This window comes from Vespa velutina, chromosome 17, assembly GCF_912470025.1.
Source record: "Vespa velutina chromosome 17, iVesVel2.1, whole genome shotgun sequence".
Classification (NCBI taxonomy): domain Eukaryota; kingdom Metazoa; phylum Arthropoda; class Insecta; order Hymenoptera; family Vespidae; genus Vespa; species Vespa velutina.
Window position 1 is genome coordinate 1,642,577 of NC_062204.1, and position 25,740 is coordinate 1,668,316.

At 29.4% G+C, this 25,740-nt stretch overlaps 2 protein-coding genes across 9 annotated transcripts; one reads left to right on the plus strand and one right to left on the minus strand.

The window, feature by feature from the left end:
- The first annotated feature begins 559 nt into the window (after positions 1 to 559).
- Positions 560 to 17,040, plus strand: LOC124955008 (serine/threonine-protein phosphatase 1 regulatory subunit 10). 6 transcript variants are annotated; one of them, XM_047508777.1, is made up of 10 exons: positions 560 to 650; positions 765 to 1,181; positions 2,026 to 2,091; positions 2,927 to 3,111; positions 3,585 to 5,449; positions 12,749 to 12,975; positions 13,232 to 13,376; positions 13,495 to 13,815; positions 13,910 to 14,069; positions 14,168 to 17,040. In XM_047508777.1, exons 3-10 carry the CDS (start codon positions 2,089 to 2,091, stop codon positions 14,994 to 14,996), a joined length of 3,735 nt encoding a protein of 1,244 aa, XP_047364733.1. In that variant the 5' UTR covers positions 560 to 650; positions 765 to 1,181; positions 2,026 to 2,088; the 3' UTR covers positions 14,997 to 17,040. The 6 variants fall into 6 exon arrangements, 5 of the variants coding, with proteins under 5 accessions (XP_047364733.1, XP_047364730.1, XP_047364731.1 ...); XM_047508774.1 differs by having other exon boundaries at positions 765 to 955; positions 14,168 to 17,039; XM_047508775.1 differs by having other exon boundaries at positions 607 to 677; positions 765 to 955; positions 14,168 to 17,039.
- Positions 15,266 to 25,733, minus strand: LOC124955007. 3 transcript variants are annotated; one of them, XM_047508770.1, is made up of 12 exons: positions 25,512 to 25,732; positions 24,275 to 24,864; positions 23,909 to 24,019; positions 23,580 to 23,830; positions 21,275 to 23,487; positions 21,045 to 21,174; positions 20,460 to 20,954; positions 20,224 to 20,367; positions 19,375 to 20,120; positions 18,861 to 19,265; positions 18,556 to 18,785; positions 15,266 to 18,469 (listed from the first exon to the last, which is right to left on the minus strand). In XM_047508770.1, exons 1-12 carry the CDS (start codon positions 25,567 to 25,569, stop codon positions 18,254 to 18,256), a joined length of 5,589 nt encoding a protein of 1,862 aa, XP_047364726.1. In that variant the 5' UTR covers positions 25,570 to 25,732; the 3' UTR covers positions 15,266 to 18,253. The 3 variants fall into 3 exon arrangements, with proteins under 3 accessions (XP_047364726.1, XP_047364727.1, XP_047364728.1); XM_047508771.1 differs by lacking the exon at positions 25,512 to 25,732 and adding an exon at positions 25,196 to 25,461; XM_047508772.1 differs by having other exon boundaries at positions 18,328 to 18,487; positions 25,512 to 25,733.
- Positions 25,734 to 25,740: the final 7 nt, after the last annotated feature.

Consider the following 25,740-nt stretch of genomic DNA (forward strand, 5'->3'; position numbering starts at 1 on the left):
GAATCTCTTCAAACAGTGGTTCACAACTTTTTATTGTATTTGTGATACAAATAATGTAATTAATATTGTAATTGATCTGTAATATATATAATCAATAAGCAAGTTATTAATAACTTTTTTATTTTTTTAATTATATGTTAATTACTACAACTAATCAATTGATTTAAAACAAAAAGTGAAAATGAAAATATATTCAATAATCACTATGTAACTCTATATTCTATATATATACACATGAATCAACTGAAGAATGTAATATTTATTCAATATCTAATATATTTAAGAAAATTCTTGATAATTATTTATTATATTTCATTAATAAATATAAAATAGATTGTATTTATAATATATTATATTATTTCAATAGGATAGAAAAGTATAACACTGATTAGCGTTGTATCCCACGGATCAATTGTTAGTGAAATAAATTAATCAAAATAAAACTTTAAAAAGATATTTATTTGCTTTAATAATAAGAATAATTAAAATTAATCGAAAAGAAAAAATTAGTTTTTGGATATTTTTTTAATCAGTGTTATCATAATTGTTCAAATAAAATGAAATCGTAAAAATATAGGATTGCATTTGATTCAGTTAAGGCGATGTAGAAACTTCCGTTTCAGTAGCACAGCGGTTGCTACGCTCCATAGGTGAGAGTAGTTCTGTTAAAGTTTTAAGTAATTGTCGTAATTTTCCAACAGGATTTCGCAAGAAAATCATTTCGAAGGTAATTAAAATAAATTTTAAGTAATGTTTCATTGCAGATGGCAGATCATCGAGAAGATACACTTGGATCTACGGCAGCTTCGCTTAGCGTTGATTCAATGTGAAGTCGAACTTTGATCAAGTTTCGTAGGTCCACGTCGTCATAATCGTGTATAAGAAATATTAAGAGTTTCTTATGCACCGCAGAACATATGTTTTCCATAAAAAGGATATAATTTTTAATCAAAATGTGAGTGGCTTTACCTATTGTCCAGAAATATTAAGATGTTGATATTTTTTCTTTTTGCAATTATAACAAAAGGGGCGGGGCATTTCTTTCTCTCTCTCTCTTTCTCTCTCTCTCTCTTCTCTCACACACACACATTCGACAATAAAGAAAGAAACGATTAATCACGGAAGTTAACGAAATCTTGTCAGATTTTCAACATCCGTTTCATTGTGTTTTAAATGAAAAAGTAAGGCTTGAAAAAAATATTTCTATACAAGGTGCTGTAATCAATAAGTGACGTAATATGAAGCGAAGATAGAATATTACTTTATATTCGGGAATTAATAGTGCCAATCATGTCATATATGAGCTATAGTAAGAAAAAAAAAGTAAAAGTGTTAGAAAGTGCTAGTTCGCATACATAGAATTTGGTCGAAATTTTTCTATCGACGAACGGTTATGGCGTGCTAAAAATAGAAATGGTGACGCAGCGATAAGGTGGGGTCGCATCGATCATTGGTCAACGTTGTGTTGATATAGAGCTTCTGATTGGTTGGCGTTATATATGATGAGGGTGGGGGATGCGTAGAATGACTGCGCAACAAGCGTTTCGCCAGTTGGATACCGAGTGAGCAACGTTTGCTTGAAATACGTTTCTTGTACCTGCATCTTTGCAAAGTCCATAGTTGATAATATTCACATTTAGATTGTTTATTTTTATTAAGAAATGATTATTATCTATAGATCATTAGGAAAAATCAATTTATTAGATAATTTATAATTTTTAATACTTTTTTCCGTGGTAGAAAGTAATCCGTATGGGTCGATCAGTAAGACCGATGCCAGGAAGATTTTTATAATACGTCGATGGATTATTTTCAAATATTGAGGTAGCATTCGATAAGCGTCAACAAATTATTAGATAGCATTACTAATAAGATAATAATCGATCTCGAGTTGATACTTCTTGTAGTCCTCGTAGTTAGTCGTTCCGTTCGTGTTAACGATCGACAAAATGGCGGTGAAACCGAGCGTGTTCCATTGATTCACCTATATGAATTCCAATATTCTTTTTTTTTCTCTCATTACAGATATACATCATGATTCTATGTTTGCTCTTCGAAATTCACTAATCCATCGAGAATAACTACAAAATGGTGAGTCGATTTATATTTATGAGCAATCGAATTGTATGAACTTTTTCAAAATGGCGGATAACATTTCACTTCCGTAATATATATATATATATACATATGTATGTACGTATGTGTATATATATATATATCGAATTTTTTTACTGGCATTGGGAGAGAAGTAGGGGAATAGTAGATATTAGATCAATAACCTTCGTATTATATATGTTACTGAAATTATACGTATTAATTGTTTCATATTTTAATTTCGATTAAATCATTACGCTTTTTTTCTATCGTTTAATCTCAACTTAATGCATTATTTTATAGATGATACATATTATTTGTTATTATTGATTATGTTAAATTTTTTATCGTCGTTAAGTGTTTTCTAATTCGGGCATATGAGTTATACGGGTTATCAGGTATAGGTTAGTACATTTAATTAAAAAATTGTTTAAAAATTAAATCACAATTATTAATTATATATTACATATTTTTAATGTGTGATAGCATGTAAGACACACACATGCTCATCATTTGTGTAGGTGTGAAAACAAAAACATGCGAAAATAAATAAAATAGACTTTGAACCATTGAATGGTTTTGATCTCAGCCATACTTACTGATATGAGTCTAACATTTATATATAAAATAACTATACTCCTGATATATATGTTATTTACAATTAAGATAAAGAATTGAAATTATATATTGATCATTGTATCATAGTATTTAATTTATTAGATTTTGTTAGAAATTAAGATTATAAAATCTATTAGTTGACGTATTAAATCATAATCATGTTTCTATAAAAAAGAGATAATGTTAATAATAGTGATATTTATTTCATTTACAGCCACGTATAGATCCATTGTCGTTACTCAAATGTCTCAGTGTTTTACTGGGCCCAACGGGAGGTATTAAAAGTAAAGAAGAAGTTAATCGATTAGCTAACTTAATGACGAAATTTTCAAAGAAATTGGTCTCCAAATGCATTTACATACAAATTTTAAAAACCACTAACACCGATCTGCTTAGTCAGTAAGTAAAAAAATTCGAATAATTTTTATTAATTGGATTAATAATAGCTGATTTTTCAATCTGCAGAATTATACAAATATTTTAAAACATATGTTCATATAGAATATCATTTTTTCTTATTTCATTGATTTACTTATATCTATATTTGTGTATCCAATTGTTTCTTTATTTACAATAAGTATATATAGCATGTTGACATACACATATACTTTGTTGTATTTGTGTAAAATATAATTACATGCAAAAGTAAATATGAGACCCAAAACCATTGAACAATTTTATTTAATGAATTGTACTTACTGATATGAGTCTTACATTAATATACTTATTACATTTTTGATTAAATGTTATGAATATTTTGAGTTTTTAAATTTAAAAAATGACAGAGTAATCATAATAAATCAATTATCTTTATTTTTTTCATTATTTCAAAATGCATGCAGATGTTATCAAACGAATATATTTGTTCTCAGATTTATGGCTGCTGGTGGATGGAATCTTATTCATATGTGGTTGACTGATGGTATTCTTGCTAAAAACTGGGCATTAATTCAAGAACTTTTGGAACTCCTGTTATTATGTCCAGTAGATGTAGACAGATTAAAAAGTAACAATTGTCCAAAACTTATTAAAGGTTTATCAAAAGAAGGAAGTCATCAAGGTGTTAGAATATTAGCCAGTCGTCTTGTTGAACAATGGCTGAAGATAGTAAAAGGTGAAGTTGCACCAAATTCTGTACCAGCCCATATCATGACGATACCAATGCAAAGTAATAGTGCTACGGCACAAGGTTTAATAATTCAATCAACTCAACAACAATCACAACAGCAACAGTATTCTATTAATAGTGGTATACAAAAAGGCGCAGACGATGTGGAGAGTGTTACTGTACATGTACAAGATTTGCAGTTTACACAAAGTCCACAGTCCATTATTACAGCAACACAAGTTCAACAGCAAGTAGAAGAACAACATTTACAAGAAAAACATCCAATGCAATTACAAGTTGTTAGTAAACCACAACAAACACAACTTCAACAACAAGCTAGTCAACTTTCGACAAAAAAACAGTCTTTTGTTGTAGTGTCTTCCCAATCGTCTGTTCCTTTATATAAAATTACAATAAGGGATGGAAAACAAGTCCTTACAAAAGTAGAGACTGATGCCACCAACATAACTTCAAATAATACAACTTTAGAAGTTAATGGAGAAGTTAAAGACACAGTGTTTTCTTTAAAAGAAGATGAAGAAAAAACAAAAACTCTTGAAGGTAGTGAAGGAGTGCACAGTGAACAAGACGATATGACAGAAGTGCAACCTGAACAATCCGATCAAATCTCTAGTGAAGTGAAGCAATCTACAATTAGTTCTAAGGACAGTACTGAGACTGGAATTAGTAATGTTAAAATAATAGACAATAAAGATGGTAAAGATATTGTTTCAAGTGATAGCAATAAATCTAGTGATAAAGAAAATCGAGATTCTCACAAAAAAGACGATAAAAAATCAAGTAGTGGTTCAGACAAAAAAAGTGGTAATCATCATCATAGTTCATCATCTTCATCCAAAAGTTCTTCTAAACATGGCGCAAGCTCTAGTTCGCATCGTAGTAGTTCTACGTCTCATCGTTCTAGTAGTCACCGTTCTTCATCTAGCAGTACATCAAAGAGTTCCACTTCTAAAGATAAGTCTTCCAGGGATAGAGACAAGCATCACTCCAATTCATCTAGTAAGCATAATTCCAATAATAAAAACAAATCTGATAAAGAGAAAGAACGAGAAAAGGAAAAACAGAAGAAGGATCAAGCAGAGAAAGATAAAGCAACTTTAGAAAAAGTACAAGGTCAAATCTTAAGTTCCAAGTTAGGAAAAATACCTAAAAAGAAATCTGAAGATAGTAAAACAGGTGATGGAAACAAGAAAGTAATGTCAGATTCTCGAGATAGTTCTAAAGAAAATAAAGATAAAATTGAAGGAAAAAAATCTGTCATTGTGTCAGAGAAAAAGAATATTTCTATTTCCATCGAAAGCAGAAAAAATACGCAAGATTCAACAGCAAGGCCGAAGACTGTCAAAACGTTTAACTCTAAGTTTAGGTCTACGGGTCTAGAAGAAGAAGTAAAACCCCCACCCCCCAGATCAGCAAAAAAGTCAAGCCCCGTCGTTGACAAGAAGATGATGCCTCTTCCAAAGCTGCCAGTTTTGAAGAGACCTTCTCCATTGAGAGAAGTACTTGCGCCATCAGACAAGAGAGCGAAGCTGTCCTTGGATTCTCCAACTACACCCCCAAGTGATGAGAAGAAAGGAGGCATTAAATTGATACCACCAAAACCTAAACGTAAGTATATATCAGTATCTCAGATGCTGTGTTTGATAAAATATTATTATAATGCCTACATTTCAAAGTGCAAAAAAATAGGCATATTGGTAGAGAAATCTATTATCTGTTCATAAAAAGTTATTTGCCGATGTTCTAAGGTTTAATCGATTTAAAATGTTTAGCCTCTCTTTAATCTTTTTGTTATCAAATTTTTATTTTACTATATTTGATTGGTGTCAATTTTATCTTCTTGTGAATAGTACTTAATTTACTATTATGTATATATTTTTTCTCTTTTATATATAATACTTTCACTTAAAGTAATAGTTTCACTTAAAGTAACACTAAACTGGTTACATGTTTATAATTAAAAATTTCTATATTTAATACTTTCTTTTACATATACTTCTTTCTGCTCTATATTTATGAAAAGGATTTTTTTAAGTTAATTATTGATTTTCCTTTTTCTTTTTTTTTCTTTTTGTTTTAAAATTTTATATATACAATAGAAATATATACAATATTACATTTTCATTATTATTTTAAAACAATTGCTTTTACACACAATAATAATAATTTATTTATTAATAAAAAATATTTCTATTTTTTGCTTATTTTGTGTGAATACTTTAGTCATTCCAACTAATTTTGACTTATATCTTAATTGTTCTGTATCTAATATTTTCCAGATAGTATTAAGAAAATGCAGAAAAAAAATTGAGACATAAGAAGTGTATAATAGAGACTAACTAAATTTTTTTTATTTGGTGTTATTTATGCATAAATAAACATTTATTCTAACAATTTACATTACCTCTGAACATCGGCACAGTACATACTATTAAGAATTATTACTAACTCTTCAATATTGAGTTTGCAGGTGGACGCCTCCAGGAAAGATACACCCAGACAATACTTTACATAATACTTTATATACCAATGAGATATCAGTACTTTGTCTATCTAAATCATTCCTTTCGATCGATTTTTTGTCTTTCTTTGTATTTCTTTTATTTTTCTTTCTATTTTATACATCATATTAATTCATCGTTTCTTACAGGCATTTCTCAAAACTTGTATTTTTTAATGCCACCCTATACTGCTTCCCTAAATATTATTATTAGAGTCTTATAGAAGATTTAAGAAAGTCAGTATTGTTCTACTTCTATGGAATTGGATAATATGGATCTCTCTCGTGCTTTCTCTTCATATAATCATCATCGTCATCACGTTAGAAGAACGAAGAAATTAGGATCTCCTCGACTTCAATTTATTTCATATGTTAAGAAGATTCAGCAGGTAATCTTCGTTAAAAAATATTCATTAAAACAGTTATATATATACATACACGTAAAATCTAATGACGACAAGTGCCGTGCAATAAAATAATGCGATAATATAATACATATATATATATGTCGATCATTTTCGGAGAACGATCGAACAAAAGAGAAAAAGAAAAAAATAAGAGAGAAAAAAAAATTAAGTCACGTGAAATTCTCTCTATAAGAACAAACAAAACAAATTTACTAGATAAACGTGTAAAGTTTTTCCGAAATTTAATTTTTCTCGGGTGTGTGTTTTAAAACGTTCAACAATGAACGAGCACCAATGCGAGTCTTCAGGATAGTACTAAATCTACCCTAGGTAAGGCAACAAACAACTTTTGTCTGTCCATATTTCTTCCCTTGTACATGTACACCCTATTTAAGCATTTTAAATAAATTGATCAGAAATCTGGAAATATTGAACTCTTGGGTTTCTGCTATATATCTTGCTCATTGAATGCTTGATAAAGCAAACACTTACCGTGGGCCCATCCAGATTTCCATCCTCTCGGTTAAAATATAATCAAATAAAATGAGGTGTAGTTACAACATTTTATTCGAACGTTCGAAATGGTGTCGCTTTAATATGAAAAATAAACATTACATAATGCCATTAAACTTAATTAAAATAAAAATAATGCCTGAAACATTTTTTGCTATATAGAATATATATTTATGACATTTCTTTTTTATCTGGAATGTGTTAAATAATGTAACTTTATTTTTGTTTCCTTGTTTTCACAATGCTTTAATTATTCAAACGTTGAAGCTTGTTGCGATAAAATTTCACTCTATATATATATACATATACATACATATATATATATATATTTATTTATTTATTTATTTATTTATTTATTTTTAAAACATTCTTTTTAGAAATGTGTTTCCTTTCAGTAACAAGTTCTACGTGTGTATGCCAGAGTTGCATTATGTTTAAATGTAATCGTTGTAGCCTCGCTGTACTCTCGGTCAAGGACAACGAAGTGATGAAATCAACGTCACTTGATTGTAAGTTTAAGAATAATTAGTTGATTTTTACGTTTCAAATAGGCGACGAGGACAAAAATAATAAATTTCTGTAATATTCCTAATGCATTACGACACCATTTCGAATTTTTTTGTTTTTTGAGAAGGAGAAATAAAAATATAGTTTTATTATAGATAAATAAATAGATAGATAGAAAAAGAGAAAGATAACACAGTAATGCTAGTAAATTAAAAAGTAAATGATAACACAGTTACGTTTCTCATTATTTAATTCACAGCATACTCGCGGACAATTGATTGGTGCATATAATTCAGAGAGAGAGAGAGAGAGAGAGAGAGAGAGAGAGAGAGAGAGAGAGAGAGAGAGAGAGAGAGAGAGAGAGAGAGAATCGAAATTTGTTTGGGACGGGTGAAGTCCCGAAATCCTTTTTAGAGAGAGAGAGAGAGAACAAAAAAGATGAAAGAAAAGAGTGGGAGCGAGAGAGAGAGAGAGAGAGAGAGAGAGAGAGAAGGCGAGAAAGAAAGAGTATGTGCGTGAGATAGAAAAATGAGAAGGATGAGAGAGAGAGAGAAAGAGAATCGTATGCGTGCGCGAGCGAATGAGAAACGAGCAAAAGCAATGTGAGAAAAAGAAAAGAAAAAAAAAAAATAACAAAAAACAAAACAAAAATAGTGTTTAACGATGTGTCGATCCTTTGTAATCGAACGCATTAAATATATATATATATATACAATATATATATATATATACACATTTAAAAAGCACAAAAATTTGAAGCTGCATATTCGACGCCCTCAAGAGGGCAAAAGAGGAGCCCTTAGGATCAACGGGCCTTTTTAACTACCTGTAACCCGATGATGTCTTTGTTGTACGCCTCTGATGAGACAACGTCATCGGCATGGCGATATTGTGGCCTTCTTCGATGCTCTGTGGTCACGCGTTTATTTTACAAAATATTAGAAATAAAGAAAAAGAAAAAAACAAAAAAGACAAGCAGACAAAGGAAAAGAGAAAGAAAAAACAAGATTCGTTTTGTATTACGGGAACGTGATTGAACAGGGGTAAGGGCAGGGGAGAAAAATTATGCAAATAATATACGTATATATTATATATTATGTCATAGGTTTGCGACAAAAAAAAAAAAAGAAAGAAAGAACGATTTATATATCGTTAGAAATGTAATGTATACTTTCTGAAAAAGATGCACACGTTGGGAAAATGAATTAAAAAAAAAAAAATCAGAATATTACAAACGATATCAACTATCTTCTTACGGTGCGAAAGAAAAAAAAAGAAATTTGAGACGCATTTTAATCTAATCGCGCTTATTGGCTCGTTAATTATCATTAAAAAGCGTGCTTAACGTTCGCCTCGCGTTGATTTGAACATTCCAAATTATAACTCCTTTCTTATATCTATTCCTTGGCGCGAATTTAAATATGTTGATATATAAAAAGAGAAAAAAAGAGTGCTTCTCACGAATGTGTACTCGTTTTATTTGGGCAAGATTACTGTATGTATCAAAGGGCCTTGCTAAAATAAACAAATAGTAGTACGTAGAGAAGAAACAAAAAAAATATATATATATAATTCGTATCGTCGTCGTACATCTTTGTTATATTTTTTTCGTCGTCATGTCGAAGTTGAAAAAGAGAAACTTTTGCAACGTGTGAACGCGTAAGGGCGAAAAGGAAAAAGAGAGAGAGAGGGGGGAAGGTCGTTGGAAGAGAGAGGGAAAGAGTAGTAGTGGGGTGGTGTTGATGGTGGTGGTTGGTGATGATGGTGTTGATGGTGGTGGTGGTGGTGGTGATGGTAGTGGTGGTGTATAGTGTCGGCGCGATGAGGAATTGCGCAATGACGCGCGGCGCTCTCGGTTCGACTCGGAAAGGTTCGAAAGCGGGCGGATGTTTTTGCGACGTTGTCACATTTCGCATTGCGCCGTGCGCGCACCGTTGGATTCTCTTGCGTTTACTTTACGTACGAGAAACAACACTACCTTCGCATATATTCCTATTAACCATGCATCGTATATTGCGCTTTGCACGTTCAAGTCGGGTTAAAAGATTATTTTGAACACCCCGTTTCTTTTTCTCTCTTTTTTCCTCCAATTTTTTTTTCAATACTTTGACAAATTTCTTCTGTTATTTTTTCCCATTATCCTTCTTTCTCTTAATTTTTTTTTTTTTTTTTTTATTTTTTCTTCCCTTTATATATATATATATATATATATATATATATATATATCTTTCTTTTTTAAATAAGAATTAATAGAACTAGAATATATAGACTTAATTTGTCAACTGTTTTTGAAAAAACAAAAAATATACAGACTACGTTCGAAAGGGTTTCTTTTTTCAAAAGTCCTTTTGATGAAATTTGCAACTTATTGTTCTTTATATATATATATATATATATATATATATATATATATATATATATATATACATCTTTTTTCTTTCTTTTTCGTTTATATAATAATTATGAAAATTATTTATATCCCTGCGTTGTTCTTTTTTTTATTTTTATTTTTATCAAAAAAGTATTTCGAATGAAGCTAGAAAATATTGATCCTGATCAATTCATATTTTAGTACACTGGTATTGTATATATAGTAAGTGTTTCTATTATTGTTATTTATTGTATATGTTGATTTCAGTTGGATGTAATTCAAGGAGCAACCATTTGTTTGCAATAATTGTGACGATGTGAACAAAAAAAAAGGAAGGAAATTAAATAAGAGAAGAAACGAAAAAAGCGGTACTTTTGTTCAAATCTCCGTGCGTTCAGAGATAACTTTCACTGATAAACATTTTACTTGAAAGTTAAATAACGTATCATTGAAAATAATTTCTTAATTTATTTTTTACTTTTTTAATTTTTAATTTTTATATTTATTTATTTTAACCATTCAAAGTTTTTTTTGTATGTTTATAGGATATATATATATACACAGTGATAATACGATTTGTCGCTATTATTTTGATAATAAATAAAAGAGGAAGATCAATTTTTATTACTTTCGTATTATCGTAATTTAACATTAGCGTTTGATAGCGTTTCTTTCCAATAATATTCTATAATAAGTCAAACATTTTGAAAAGAATTTGTGCAAAAGAAAGTAAGAAAAATATAATAACGCTTTTGATAGATGTTTTGTTGTCCATTGAATTCTCGCGCGCTATTTAAAAGGGGAAAAAACAACGACATGCGTTACAGCATTGTTCCTATGCGCGCGCGTTCTTCTAGATATTTAAATACATAATATACTACCATTCATAATTTATCGTTACCGTTTGCACTTATATATATATATATTTATATATATATATATATGTATATATATATATATATATATACGTATACGTAATAAACGTAACACCATTTATTCATGTATATTAAAAGTCATCTTTATATAACACATATATATATATAATTTCTATCAATTTTAGAGATACTTCATGAGGATTTAAACGAAAGTAATTTTGTATAGTAATAATATAACGTAAAGTATCAATAAATTTAAAAAAAGAAAAGTAATAAATTATTTTTTGCAAGATCACTTCGCGGATAGATCATTTTAACGATCGATCGATCAATAATTAGCTTTTAATGAGTTGGCCGAATTTATTTGCGTTTTTTATATACATATTAGTTTACTTTTAATAATTGCGATATAAAAAAAAAGAGAGAGAGTGTGTGAGAGCTATTTCCAGTTATTTATCTGAATGATTTATGCGATAATCGTGTCGAGAATAAACATAATATGCGATATGCGATTTCAAACGTCTGTTAATAAAACTTTGAGAAAGTAAGATTATATCAATCAATTTCAACGTTTTATTGATTCAACGAAACGTTTCTACCTTAACGTTAATTGATTATCTCTAGAAGTAAAGCTGAAGAAGAAAAGAGAGAGAGAGAGAGAGAGAAAGAGAGAAATTATGCATTTATAGATTATTAGATATATTCTCCTCGTTAATAGACTTTTTTTAATTAATTACAGATACGAGAGATAAAATCATTTTATCTACATATATATACAGCAATACGTCTTACTTGTACATTGAAGTCGATTGTTTTGACATAAAAAAAAAGGTCTTTGTTAAAATAAAATAAATATAAAAATTCAATCATATATATATATATATATATGTATATATATATCAGCGTAAAGAATAGATAACATTGTTTTCAATTTCTCGGCTATATACATCAAGTTTTGAATGGAATTATACTCGCTTAGAATAGACACGTTATCTCGTGCAATGTAGTTTAGATATTAGACAACAGTTAAATGATTGCTGTATTTAAAATGTTAAAATCGTTTCCTTTTTTTTTTCTTTTTTTCTTTCTTTCTTTTTATTTTTTTTTTATTTTTTTTTTTTAATACATGATGTCATTTTTATTAGCTTTTATAAGTAATTTCGCGATTAAATATATATAATAAAAGTATTCGAATAAGAGAATTCCTATATATATTTTTTTTTTTTATTAGTATGTTATTTATCAAAATTATTTATCAAAAATGTTTAATTAAAAATAAAGTATAATTATATCATTACAATTTATGATAATTTAGATTATTGAAAAAGCTTTCATACCGTTAGATTGTTTTTTCTACTTATTTGAACAGATCGATTATTGAATCGAATTTATCTAAATATTTAAACACTTCGTTCTTGGTATGATGATGAAGATGATGATGATGATGATGATGATGATGATGATGATGATGATGATGATAATAATAATAATAATAAAAATAATATATCAATATGTGAAATCTATCTAATTCTTTCTTTTTTTAGATCACATTGGATTATATGTATGAGAAAAGCACAGAGAGAAAAAGAGATTCTTTTTGAAATGAATTCCATTACATATGTATATATATATTTGAATTATATATTATATATTTGTTGTTGTTGTTGTTGTTGTTATTGTTATTGTCCCACGTATAATAATTCACTATAGTATTTGTAATTTTGAATGTTTCAGCGATGATGCTACAAGAAAGTGATATGTTTATGGATGCGTTAACAGCATCAACTAAAAGTAAAGAACCAAGGAAACGAAAGCGTAGAACTTCGATAACTAAGGACGGTTCGTCGGATGTAAAGAAGCAAGAAATAATTAACGCTGATAGTCGTGAAATCACACCACCACCTACATCGCCATCGAGTACCGATGAAAAATCTCCTGTTGTTGTCAAACCTAATTTCAAAGTACTTAAATTTTTTATTTATTTGTAAACACAATTTTTCAATGCTGTTTTAAATGAATATTTTTCAATACTAAATTATCTTGGTATATATATATATATATATATATATATATATATATATATATACCGATGGGTAATATACCTCGCTATGAATTTTTTATAATTATATATAGTTTATAAATTAACATAATATTTATTTTGGTATTTTATTGGTACTTTACTGATATTTTTCTTTTTTTTCTTTTTTTTTGTTAAAGTTTTATCAAGATACGTTAGAAACAGAAGAAGATAAAGAACAGAAAGATAAAGAAAGCAATGGAGATGAAATAAAAAGAGATAAGGAAGATATTATTGATAATCAAAAGGATAGCAGAGATAATAACGATGATGACGGGAGTAGCAGTAAGTTTTTTTTCCTCCTTTTATTTATATAATCAAATAAATCAATTTTTGGGATTATTATGAAACCTATTTTTAACGAAATAGATAAATAATTAATATTTCAATGATTTCATTTTAGCACCGACACCAGAAGATGATACCGAAGAAACGAAAACATCTGATTCTCCAGAAGAAGCATCATCCGATGGTTTGGATTCATTGAAGAAAGAAAATAGTCCTTATCCTGAAATTCGTTACGTCGATGGACTTCGAAGTGTTCTCTTATTACAAAAACGTAAAGGTCCTAAAAAAACTTTAAAATGGAAGACAGATTTAGAATCGATACGTTATTTCGAATTGGACGAGACGGAAAGGGTCAATGTAACAAAAACTTTCACCGATATGAAACAGATGGAAAAACAAAATGAAAGGGAAGCATTCCAAATGGCAAGAAAATTAAGTGAGTTGAATTGTAATATTATTTGGTAGAAAGATCGATAAAATAGAAAAAAACATATTTATATATATATATATATTATTTTAAATATTATTAGGTAATGAAGATTTGATGGAAGAGAGAACAAGATGGAAACCATTAATTCCAATTGACTTACCTCCAGCATTGGTGGAACCTGGCAAAGATAGTAGAGAAAAGGATATTCAATATGCAAGAGAAAAAGGAATTCTTCAAGCACTTTATTTTAATCGAAGCATGTGAGTTTATCGATAAATATTGATATAAGAAATAATACTTATTGTTTATTTACATATTTTTATTTATTTATTTTTTTTCTTTCTTTTTATAATTACAGGATACCTGACTCACCAGCAGAACCAGACGAAGAACGTCATCATATAATTACTGATCCGAAAATTATTCCTTTGGACGATCTTACAGGCAATAAGGAGAGCGAAAAAGACTTTACAAATATAACGTGGCCAGAGCCGAAACCTCAGTTACCTGTTCAGCCTTCCACAATAACAAACTTCCATTATCCACCTTATTCACATAATCAACAGCCAATGATGGCACCTGTTGGTCCACAAGGACCAATAAATCCAATACCTCAAATGCCTCAACAGATGATACCTCCAACACATATGGGGCAAATGACACCTGAAATGGCAGGTCCTATACCTGCTGGTGGTGGTGGTTGGAGAACAGGAGATGGAAAAGTTGTTGTACCTGATGTAGGAATTAATCCTATGGCGAATATACCTGGAACATTTCCTCAAGGAATGGAAGGTGGTCCAATGGTACCACCTGGTATGATGGGTCCACCACCTATGTATAATCAACAAGATGGTTATGGTATGATGGGACCAGAAGATATGGGATTCAATAATATGAATCCAAATAACTTCCAAGGTCCTCCAGGACCTATGTATGGTCCTGGTCCTAATTTTCAAGGTCCACGAGGTCCAGGAGGTCCGATGCATGTTAGAGGCAGAGGTGGTCCTGGTCCTGGTTGGTATAGAGGATGTGGTCCTGGTAGAGGAGGTTGGAGAGGTGGCGGTGGTGGATGGAGAGGAAGCGGCAAACAACCACGTGTTTGTATGCAATTTACCAAAAATGGTTATTGTCGAGTAGGCGAGAAATGTCAGTACCTTCATCCTGGTGTTAATTGTCCACCATTTTAAAATATCAATTAATATATTAATAATCTTCCTGCAAGTCTGTCAAATGAAGATACTGCCATTATCTGTTGTCCTAAACAAAAATTTAAAAAACAAAGCGGGTGTCTCATGAGAGAGATCGAATCATCAAAATCATTTGGGAAACCAATTGCTTTATTAACTGTTGCAATCTTTAGATAAAACTGCAAATAGCAGTAAAGTAAGATGAATCTGTAAAATCAATAATTTGAGAGTAATCAAATTTGAAATTTTTTTTTAAATCTTTTTTTTTACTATATTTGATGATATTTTCTGTGTAATTTCATACAGAATCCACTGAGCAGCTAAGAGTATATTCAAGTTCTCGATATGATACAAGTACTTCTACTGATGGCTTTTCATTTTTCACGAGAAATTCTGCAGCTCAAGAGAACATGTTTAGTCATTAAGAGGTATCTCTTACAAACTATTTTTCAACTTACACACACACACACACAGAGATATACACACACGCTCGTGCATTTGTTTATTTTGTTGCTAATCAGAGATATTGGTCTTAAAGAATGAATAAAAACTTACCAGGTTCCCTAGCTGCTGGACAGCCAAAGGTTCCTGCGTATTGTTTTAATTGTTACATACACATACACATAATTATGTGCCCTATACTGAAGCAATCGCGCAGGACATTTTATAAATGGCTATTCTTATGATTTTTAAAAGGTCATCCAAAACGTAAAAGTATATACAAGTTCTTCGTGTCTTCTACTTCACAATTATGAGTAACTTCGAAGAGGAACTGTAAACAAGTGATGAATGGTAAATCAGGAGAATGAAAACCAATATATCCCTTTACCATGTTTATCTTTCAGGTCTTCTTAAAAAAAGAACTACGAATTGTAATGCTGCCAGGTTGCAGTTGTAAAAAGATAGAATGTATTATGTCTCCAGAAAAACTTTATCAATATTCTACATTTGCATGCATTATTATCATTAACAATTCTGTGACTCGTAGATTTCTATAAAAAGAAAAAGAAGAAAAAATATAGCTTCTTGCTATAGAGGTGCGATTTCAACTCTAACTTATATGACAGAACACCAAAAGTTCAAATAGCAAAATAATACTTTTATTAAAATAATCTCTAAACAAAATAATTAACAAAATATATATATATAAGTTTTGTAAATATAATTGTAAAATTTTGTACAAATCGTAAACGTAAGTATGAAAGGAGACTGTTAAATATGAAAAATATTTGATTGTATAAAAGTGAATTTGATGATATGAGAGTGATATGAATTGTGTATATGTGAATGAGATGCCGTACTATATTTAGTGTATTAAAAAAAAGAACGCATAAAGAATCAATCTAGTGAAAAATATTTACAATAGCATTGTATTAAAAATTTTTTACATATTAAGCGTAGCTAATTTTTTGTATATGATTAATCGTTACGTTTGTATATATAATCTTATATAATAAGAACACGGCTTCAAAAAAATACATAAGTCGTAAATATTTTTAAAAATAGTGGTGTATTTATTGCTAATTTTTAGCCAAACATTGCCAACATAGGATAATTCAATTACAAAATTATAAACAGTCCTGATAATATTTTTCCAGACATCCCAGCAAAAAAATTATCACTTAAAATAATAATAATAAGGGCCGAAATAAATTCTTTAAATGCTTGCAATAAAAAAGAAGGATAATAATATAATGAGATTTTAAATATTGACATTTTTTTATTGGACAGATTTCTGAAAAAGTGCTCGATATTACATAGATTTTTACAACAGATATATTTTAATTGTTATAAAATAAATGTGCCAACCAATGAAATTTTCTTTGCATAGTAACAAAATCTATTAAACTACAAATAGCAAATTTAAAACGGATAAATATATTGCTTACATATAAATTGCAGCTTTAAGTCATATGAGTAAAAAAAATTAATATATTGTTCATTATAATAATACTTCAAAAATTTTTTTTCCCTAATGAGTACTAACAGTAAATATAATGTGCATTTAAAATTTATTAGCGTTCATTATAGATTTTTATTATTTGCCTAATTAATATATACAAAATTTATTAAATTTTCATTTTATTTTTTTTTTTCTTCATAAATATCCTTAAGTAAAGAGTTATTTACTATTTTCTAATATTTTTTATTTATAAAATTTACAATAAAAAAATATGTAGGCACTTTCGCGATTCATCACATTTGTGTCGTAAAAATTTTCTTGCACAATTTGAAGCTTAGTAATGATTAAACAACATAATTTCTTTCCATACTATAGTCATACAATCGAACAATTGACGATAATGAATTATATATAATGATTAGCAATATACTAATATGCTAATAATACTAGAGATATAGTATTGGTATTTCACCAGCTTTTGTATAAACTGTTATTAAAACAAGCAGCTTAAAAGATCTATTATTGCATTATTTGTAAAAATATGTGTGGGAACAATTAAAAAAAAAAAAGAAAAAAAGAAATATATATAAATATATATATATATATGAAAAAAATCCTACACAAAAAGTTTATCTTTACTATTTCTATAGTAATATTATGACTTCATAAAATACATATGTGTGTATAAATGAAATATATCAACCCACACATAAATGTATATATTTCTCAATATGAAAATTCGTTTTAAATTCTTGCTATAAAAAAGAATCAGGCATGTAAGAATAATAAAAATTTGTTGGGTCTTAAAATTATACTCTTAGATAGTATAATATTGTAAAATATCTCCCACTGGTACGAATACATGATATGCATAAAAAGTACATAAATTATTTAAAAAGAAAAAAAAAAAAGAAAAAGAAAGTTATATTTGAAAATCATTTAAATCTAAAAATTTCAATTATATACATAATATTAATAGTAAAGTGGAATTCTTTGGAGTTCTTAGATTTGAACACAACCACTATTTATAGCACCTAAAAGACAACATTAAATAACAATAATCTCAGTCTTCCAGTTGTCTATATAATCGGGAAACTGTTCCTTTCAATACTTAGTTATAAACAGGATACCCAATTTATCATTGTAAAAATCTTCAAATACGAGGTACATTCCTAAACATTTTTTGAATTAAATAGTAAGTTGAGATTTTTTACTAGTTGAATTTTAGTTAAAGTAATAGAAATCTTCTCGTTATGAGAAATACTTTACAGTAACACTGAAGAGAATTATCTTTGGTGGTTGTTTCTATTAAAGTACTTTAGTATATACATCGATATACATATGTATTTCTTCTTTACTGAATATTACTATCGACAGTCTTGTTACGATTACGTAACAAGGAAGCATCTGACAAAGAATAAGTACCAGGTTCAAATACAGGTGGATACTCCAAACCAGGATAATCAGGAGGTGGAGATGTTGGTGGTGGTATATAAGGTAATTTTGGCGGAGATAGACATTTTCTGTCTGATGAAGAATAATCTTTTTGGTATGCGTGGCCAACATTAGACTGAAAATATGAACTTTACTATTTACTATATAAAATTAATTATTAAAGCAAATCAATAAGATTTTTTTTTTTTACTTTTTACTTACTCTAGATATGCGTGGTGAATTAGGTCCTGGAGTATCTGGACTCCAATCGCTCATCGAACCAACTGAACTGCAACTGTAACTTAGATTTTGGGAATGACTGTTTGTACTGAAGGAACTTAAAGACTGACTGATTCCGCTATCACCAGGACTTTGAGTCTCATTAACGATAGAAGATTTTTGTTGATTAGAATTTTTATCCCAAAACAATGCTCTATGTAATCTCGGTGAGCCTATATAAATAAAATTTATAAAAGATATATATAAATTATTAATATAATAATTATATAAAATGATTTTTAATTTACCTAGTAAAGTCTTTTGGCCATCTTTAGGTAAATCTAAAGTACATGGTTTCTGATGACCTTTTGTACTAAATAAAGTTTTCAAGCGATTAGTTTTTTGAACTTGATCTTTTTTATCAAGATGCATTTCAAAAGTGGCTCTCATTCCTTCTTGTTCGAATGGCGAAGCTGGTATTGGTGGAGGCTGATATTGTGCTGCATTTTTCAATCGATTTCTATCATAATTTATATTTTTTTTGTCAACGCATCTTAAAGAATCGAGCCAACGTTTGTCCGAAGGAAAATAATCTCGACAATGATTGGCAAGATTAAAACTTCCTTTACGTGTTACAGTCGCCTCCTTTTTTGCTCGTTGTAATGTATCCGAAGAAGCAAAATATGTAAGGTCACCACTAGATCCTGAATTTTCTTTAAATAATAATTACATATATAATCATTTACAAGATGTTATAATGAGAAACAAATAATAATAAAACAATAATAATAACAATAATAATAATAATAATAATAAAATTACCTTCGTTTTTATGAAGTCTCTTTGATACTAATCGAAGATCATCTATCAGAGTACCTATTTCTTGTGGGATACAATAATCGTTTGATCTTTTATTTTCTTTATGATTTATGAACTGTATATCACGAGTAGATACGTGTGCATTACGATCATAACTGATATTCCCATGTCTATTCTCATTTCGAGTATCAGGCGTACTATGACACGTTGGAACTGGTGCTTGTGAGAATTCATGTCGTCTTGATAAAGAATCGTTTTGTCTAAATGATTGATGAGATAAATTCTCTTGGGTTCTTCTTTTATGATTGCTACTCAAATCTAATTGTCTTTTATGCTGCGTTGCATTTTTACATTTGCAAGATTTATCATGTACACAATCTGTTTTTTTATCATTTGAAATAATATTTAAAGATGTATTTTGTTGACGAGTCTTGTAATATTCATCTGATGTTTTTGAATGTTTGTACGATGAAGAAATTTCACCATTATTTTTATATTGATTATAAACAATTCCTTCGCCAACATATGCATCTGCAGCGCATGATTCTTCGTTAGGTAGACAAACATCGCTAACGTGTCTATGATGAGCATAAACATGATCATTAGTCGTCATAGTTGTAACTCGAGGAGATACGGATCTTTGGACTGTATTTTGTCTTTGATCTTCTTCTTGTTGAGACAACATAAATTGTTCTAAAGTAATAAATCCTTGCAATTCATCTGGTTTTTTACTCCGATAATTGATACACCTATGCGTAAAATGAAATAGTAAAAATACGAAATATACGATAAATACGAAAAAAAGTATTTGTACTAAATTTATAACAATACGTTGATATTTAAGATATTTACCTATCTGTAGTACGTCGATAATCACCCATTTCTTGATTATTATAAGACATATCGGTCGCACTTTGAGAAGCACTTAATCCATAAAATGTACTTCCTGCTATTGTCATCTGTAAATCCGGGGAATATGCCATACAATCTTCTTTCCTGTACAAAAATTTCATTATATAAATATTGTTTTTTTTTTTTTAACTTTATTATTGTTTCTTTTTTATTTTATTTTATATATAAATACTTACTTATTTGTCATATTTGTCGGTAATACTCTTCTATAACTTCTAAACTGTGCTGTTGGTACTGGAACATTTTGATTTCTTGTACCAAGAAATCTTAAATATTTTCTATCTAAGCTCGCACCGCTAACTTCATGATCTTTATATAATTGATCCTTTCGCACTGTCTTCTTCAAAGATCCAAATGATTTTTCCATGTTTGGTTTATTTTCAGGAGTATGAGCGAATTTCAACTTATTTTTATATTCATTGTCACTTTCATCAGTCTCACTGAAAAGTGCACTGTTTCGATTGTGTACGTCTGCTCCTAACGTCGCTTTATTTACAGCATCGAGCCAAAGAGTTAAACAATCTTCTGTATCAGCAGCAAAATAAAATACTGTTCCTGTATGATAAACCTTAAAAGCATACTTTCTGGATTTGACTTCTGTTGCTTGAGATACCGTAAAGCCTGTTAATGCTATAAGACAGTCAGCTTTTGTACTGCTTTGCATTTTGAATCTATATATGTATAATAATATGATAATTAAAAAAAATTATTATTCTACTTATATTATTTAAATAATTAATAATAATTTTTTATATATTTACCTATACAAAGCTGCACGTTTTAAAACAAACCATGCCCTAGCCCAGGCACCTCCTGCACCTCTACTGCGATATGTTAACCACCCTTCCATATCACCCACACCAAGATCTTTTACAGATATGTTTCTTTTTTCTGTTGACAAAAAAAAAAAAAAAAAAAAAAGAGAGATTTATTATAAATATATAAATAAATGTAGAACGCGTTTCTATAAGATTTATACTGGACTACCTACTTGCTAATAAAGTATTTCTCTTTCTATTACTCCTTGGACTGTTATTAGAAGACTTACTTAAGCCTCCATGTAAACCAATACTTCTAGCTACCATCATAGCTTTATTAACAACAACTTTCTCGAAACTCTTATCTTTTTCCAAGAGTTTGCCAATATTTGATCTCGATTCCAATAATTGCTCTTGTCTTGTACAGATTGAACTTTCAGAAAAATCACTATTCCAAGAGCAGTTATCAGACTTGTAACAATCTGACAATGAATTATTTGAAACGGCAAATTTTTCTGTAAAAGGTTCATATTTCTCACAATGCAATCTTTCTTCTCTTAACTGTTTCTCACAGATTTCAAAGTTCAGATCAGTACAATCAATTGGTATTGATCTTTGATTATCAATTGATGCGTTTAATTTATTATTTAAATTTGATGACTTTTCCACTCGTTTAGAATAAATACTTAGACAATCATCACTTTCATTATGATCTATATCGCTACTTTTTTCAGTCAAAATGTTGCTACTTTTTGAATCTTTTCTCATATGATGTCTTGGCGATATTACAGGTTTCCCTAAATTACCAGCTGATTTTGGAACATTACCAGATTCAGGTACTTCTGGTTTAGGAATATATTTACGAGGTGGAGGTTCAGGAGGTATTAAATGTGACCTTATTTCAAATTTCTTAGTAGATTCAACTTTCGGTAATTCAATATATCTACAAGAGTGTATTTTAGGTTCAACAACAATAGGACTTGAATGTTTTATACTATTGTTTCGTGGCTTTGGACTAATTTGAATCTTTGTCGTACGTTGCGTAATATCTTGCATTTCTACATTAGAGCTACAACAATTATTTATTGGTAATTCTTCCTGTACATCTGTAGAAGTCTCTTTTATATATGAACTAGAATATTGTCGTTCTGTTATTTTCTCCATTGAATCATAGTCACTAGATTGTAAAATTTTACCAAATTTTTTAAGCGCAATGTCATCTTCATTATTGCTATTGGACTCTTGTTCCCTACAATTAGTTTCTTCTTTCGTATCATAGTCAATTATACTGTTCTCAGTAATTTTATGATAGTCATTTTTTGTAGTATTGTCTATTTGCTTATATATGCTATCCACTATGTGATCTTTATCAGATATATCGGTATCCGATATTATAGATTCAATATTGCTTTGGTTCTCTTTCAAACAATCTTTACAATTAGTATTATGTATATTTATTTGCGCAGAATCTGTTATATTCTTAAAATGAATGTTATCTTCAAGATTATTAATATTTTGTGAAACATTAACAATTAAATTTTCTTCGCTATTTTCATTGCTTATATGTTCTAAATTCTGTTGTTCTTTATTTTCATTAGTCATTTTAAACTTACTATCCTTTGAATTCATAATATTAGACGAAGAATTTGTTTTTTCAAATGTATTCTCCAAAAGTAATAATTTCCTATCAATCCCAACATTATTTTCTATAGAATCGTATGCAGGCGTACTATAACTTTTATCTAATCTTCCACGTTCTTTAACGTTACTAGCATTAAACTCACTACCGTTTACTTTAGTGTTATTATTATTAGATCTATCACTAATACAATTATTACATTCATCTAAAGGCACATTTGTATCACTCATATTATTTCTGGTAGTAGCATTAATAATTTTTTGAGAAGAACGGCTATCGACATTTCTGATAATAACAGTTGGAACCTCCCTATGAATTGTAGTTGATTTGTTACCTTCTTTCATCTCTTGTAATAGACTTTTACATTCATCCGTATGAGTTATATCAGTTTCACTTGATTTTTCTTGAAATTCTTCTTTTTTATCATCTATTTGTATATCAGGTCTTTTTTTTCTTTTCGTTTGTTCTATACCTAGGCATGTTTGTGGACGTAAATTTGATGGTACACTATCCAAACTGTGAGCACAGGATGCTGCCTTATCTCTTAATTGGAATGTAGTACTATGTTCTTGTTTTAACTCTTTCCAAAATTGTTCAATATCAACGCCATGCTTTGTAGTTGGACTAGCACCTGTTATCGTAGCTCTTCTTTGAACTAAACTTCTTGGTTTTGTTGAATACAAACGAACAGATACAGGTGGCTCCACTTCACTATCAGAATCACTGCTATCAGTTGCCATTGTATCAAGTATACTAGCAGTATCTGTAATACCTGCTGGTTGTGGGCTAGAATTCTTTGGTGCATGCCTGATTATTGAAAATGCACAAAAAATGGAATTAAATATTACATTTTATATCAATTTATATAATTTATAAATATCATATATGTGTAAATATACCTTGGCAAGGGCATAGTAAAATCAGGTATAGTTAACAATTCAGGCCGTGGAGACGGAAGATTGTGTTGCCATCTTGTCGTATATGGGGTTTTCTTATTGCTTGGAAGTCTATATGGCTTTATATAAATTTGTCCATATACTTTCGTGTGCCTTGGCCTTCTTTTCAAGGTTAAAAGTATTTCATTAGGACTCTCACGAAATAATTCCAATACGTTTTTTCTTTCCCAGCCAACCACAGTTTGATAATTTATCTGATAATTATATTTTACTACCGATTAAATAACACTCGATAATAATGAAATAATTATAAGAACTTTAAAGAATATTACCTGAACTATTTCATCTCCTTCTTCCATTTTCCCACATTGATGCGCCGCAGATCCAAATTTAATATCAGCTATTTGATGTATTCCATGAAACGAAGGCAAGATATAAAATCCCTAGAAAAAAAATTATAATTTATCACATACGTATTTAATATATATTGTTAATATATAACATATTAAATAAAGTAAAACTTTATATTATATTCTTATTCTATTTTCTATAATAACAGTGTATATGAGTGTATGCGTATATAAGCTAATTATCTATAAAGGAAATGACAATCACAATACCATAAGAAAATGTACGAAACATTATCTAAAAAGGATGTTTCAACTAAACTATTTTTACTTAAAAATATAATATCTTACCAATTCATCGCCAGGTCTTTTTTTCAAAGTAGCCAAATCTAAGGTTACAGGTTGTAAAATCATTGGATCCGCAACATCCTGTATTACATAATCCGCCAGTTTTGCTAATTGTTCACAAGTAGATCTGATTTCTTCTATTGGTTTCTCAGCAAATCTATCTCTTTGTGCACAAGTGGCCATTTCTAATGCTAATTTCATTAATTCTGCTTTCTTATCATTATAATCTAGCTGACCACTAAAAGGAGGACGATCTAGCCATCTTACTAATGGTTTTACAGTCATTACTACCGATGCTACATCTGATAAAGTTTGTGTGGTAACAGGCTTAGAGTCAGTTTGACGTGACAATTCATTGTACAAGCTATGCGCTTGACAGGACAAACGAAGTGCTAAAAGTTGCAAATTTTCGCGATCCAATTCATAATGGAAATTTCTTAAATATTCAACAGCTTCTAAAATAATTTCTTGATGGCCAAGTTTTAATACACCAAGATGTTCTAGATCTTCAGGTCTCAAACTTAAAAGTTGTTGTCCATTGACAAAATGATTCATAAAACTATGAACATAAGGGAGCACAGAATTGTCCAATCCTGAAATAATAATAATAATCTATGTTTATCAACAACGATAAAATTTTATTTCTACAATATATAGAACTATTTCTTTGAAAATAAAATTTTATTAAAATTTAAAAAGAAAATTATTATTAATCATTTTGATATAAAATAAAAAATTATAATTAAACAGTAACTCTATTGTCTATGATTTTAAAAATTAAATTAAAGACATTGTAGTGAATCGGTGAGACGATAAGGAATGAAAAATAAAAAGAAATGAAACAGGATGTAAATAACTTCCGTTGACTAATATCACAATAGCATTTAGTTCAACGATCTAATGTCAAACGAATTTTCATTATACCAGAAGTCATTCATTATTGCCATTAAGAGGAAGCATAATTAACGAATTATGCAATTAGAATGTAGGAAGAAAGGCGTGGTTTTTTCCTCGAATATACTTGCTAACGAACAAAGAAGGCGCCGTTTTCTTGCATCGATAAATTGAAAAACGATGGGATAGAAAGAGGAGAGAAGAGTAAAGAGGGAAAATTTTACAATCGAAAAAATATTTCCCACGCTCTCTCGTTGGTTCTCTCGTGAAAAAGCGGCTTCGCGATAATTGCCACACAAATAAATCTGTATAAATAATATCATAAGTTATTAACATTTGTTCGCACCTTTTAACCACTCGCACACTTGATCCGTTTTCCATTCGGCTACATTAACATACGCCATGTCCCGACCCGTATATATTAATTCACAAAAACGCGAGAGTACACTCCGCAGTCCGAGTTCATCTTCAATTGTGCCAATTCCAAGTCTGCCCCGTCGATAACTAAACAATTAATTACCATACCTTTACATATGCTCGCATATTAATTACCAATGATCACGCTACGCTGCGCA

Bases quoted from the DNA above. Each gene is read 5' to 3' on its own strand.
- LOC124955008 (XM_047508777.1), top strand. The intron at 5,450-12,748 runs GTAAGTATATAT...TGAATGTTTCAG, and splicing joins GATACCACCAAAACCTAAAC to CGATGATGCTACAAGAAAGT. The intron at 12,976-13,231 runs GTACTTAAATTT...TTTTTGTTAAAG, and splicing joins TTGTCAAACCTAATTTCAAA to TTTTATCAAGATACGTTAGA.
- LOC124955007 (XM_047508770.1), bottom strand. From the start codon at position 25,569: ATGGCGTATGTTAATGTAGCCGAATGGAAAACGGATCAAGTGTGCGAG. The intron at 23,488-23,579 runs GTATATTTACAC...TTCAATAATCAG, and splicing joins TTTACTATGCCCTTGCCAAG to GCATGCACCAAAGAATTCTA. The intron at 18,786-18,860 runs GTAAATTAAAAA...TTATTTATATAG, and splicing joins TGGCCAAAAGACTTTACTAG to GCTCACCGAGATTACATAGA.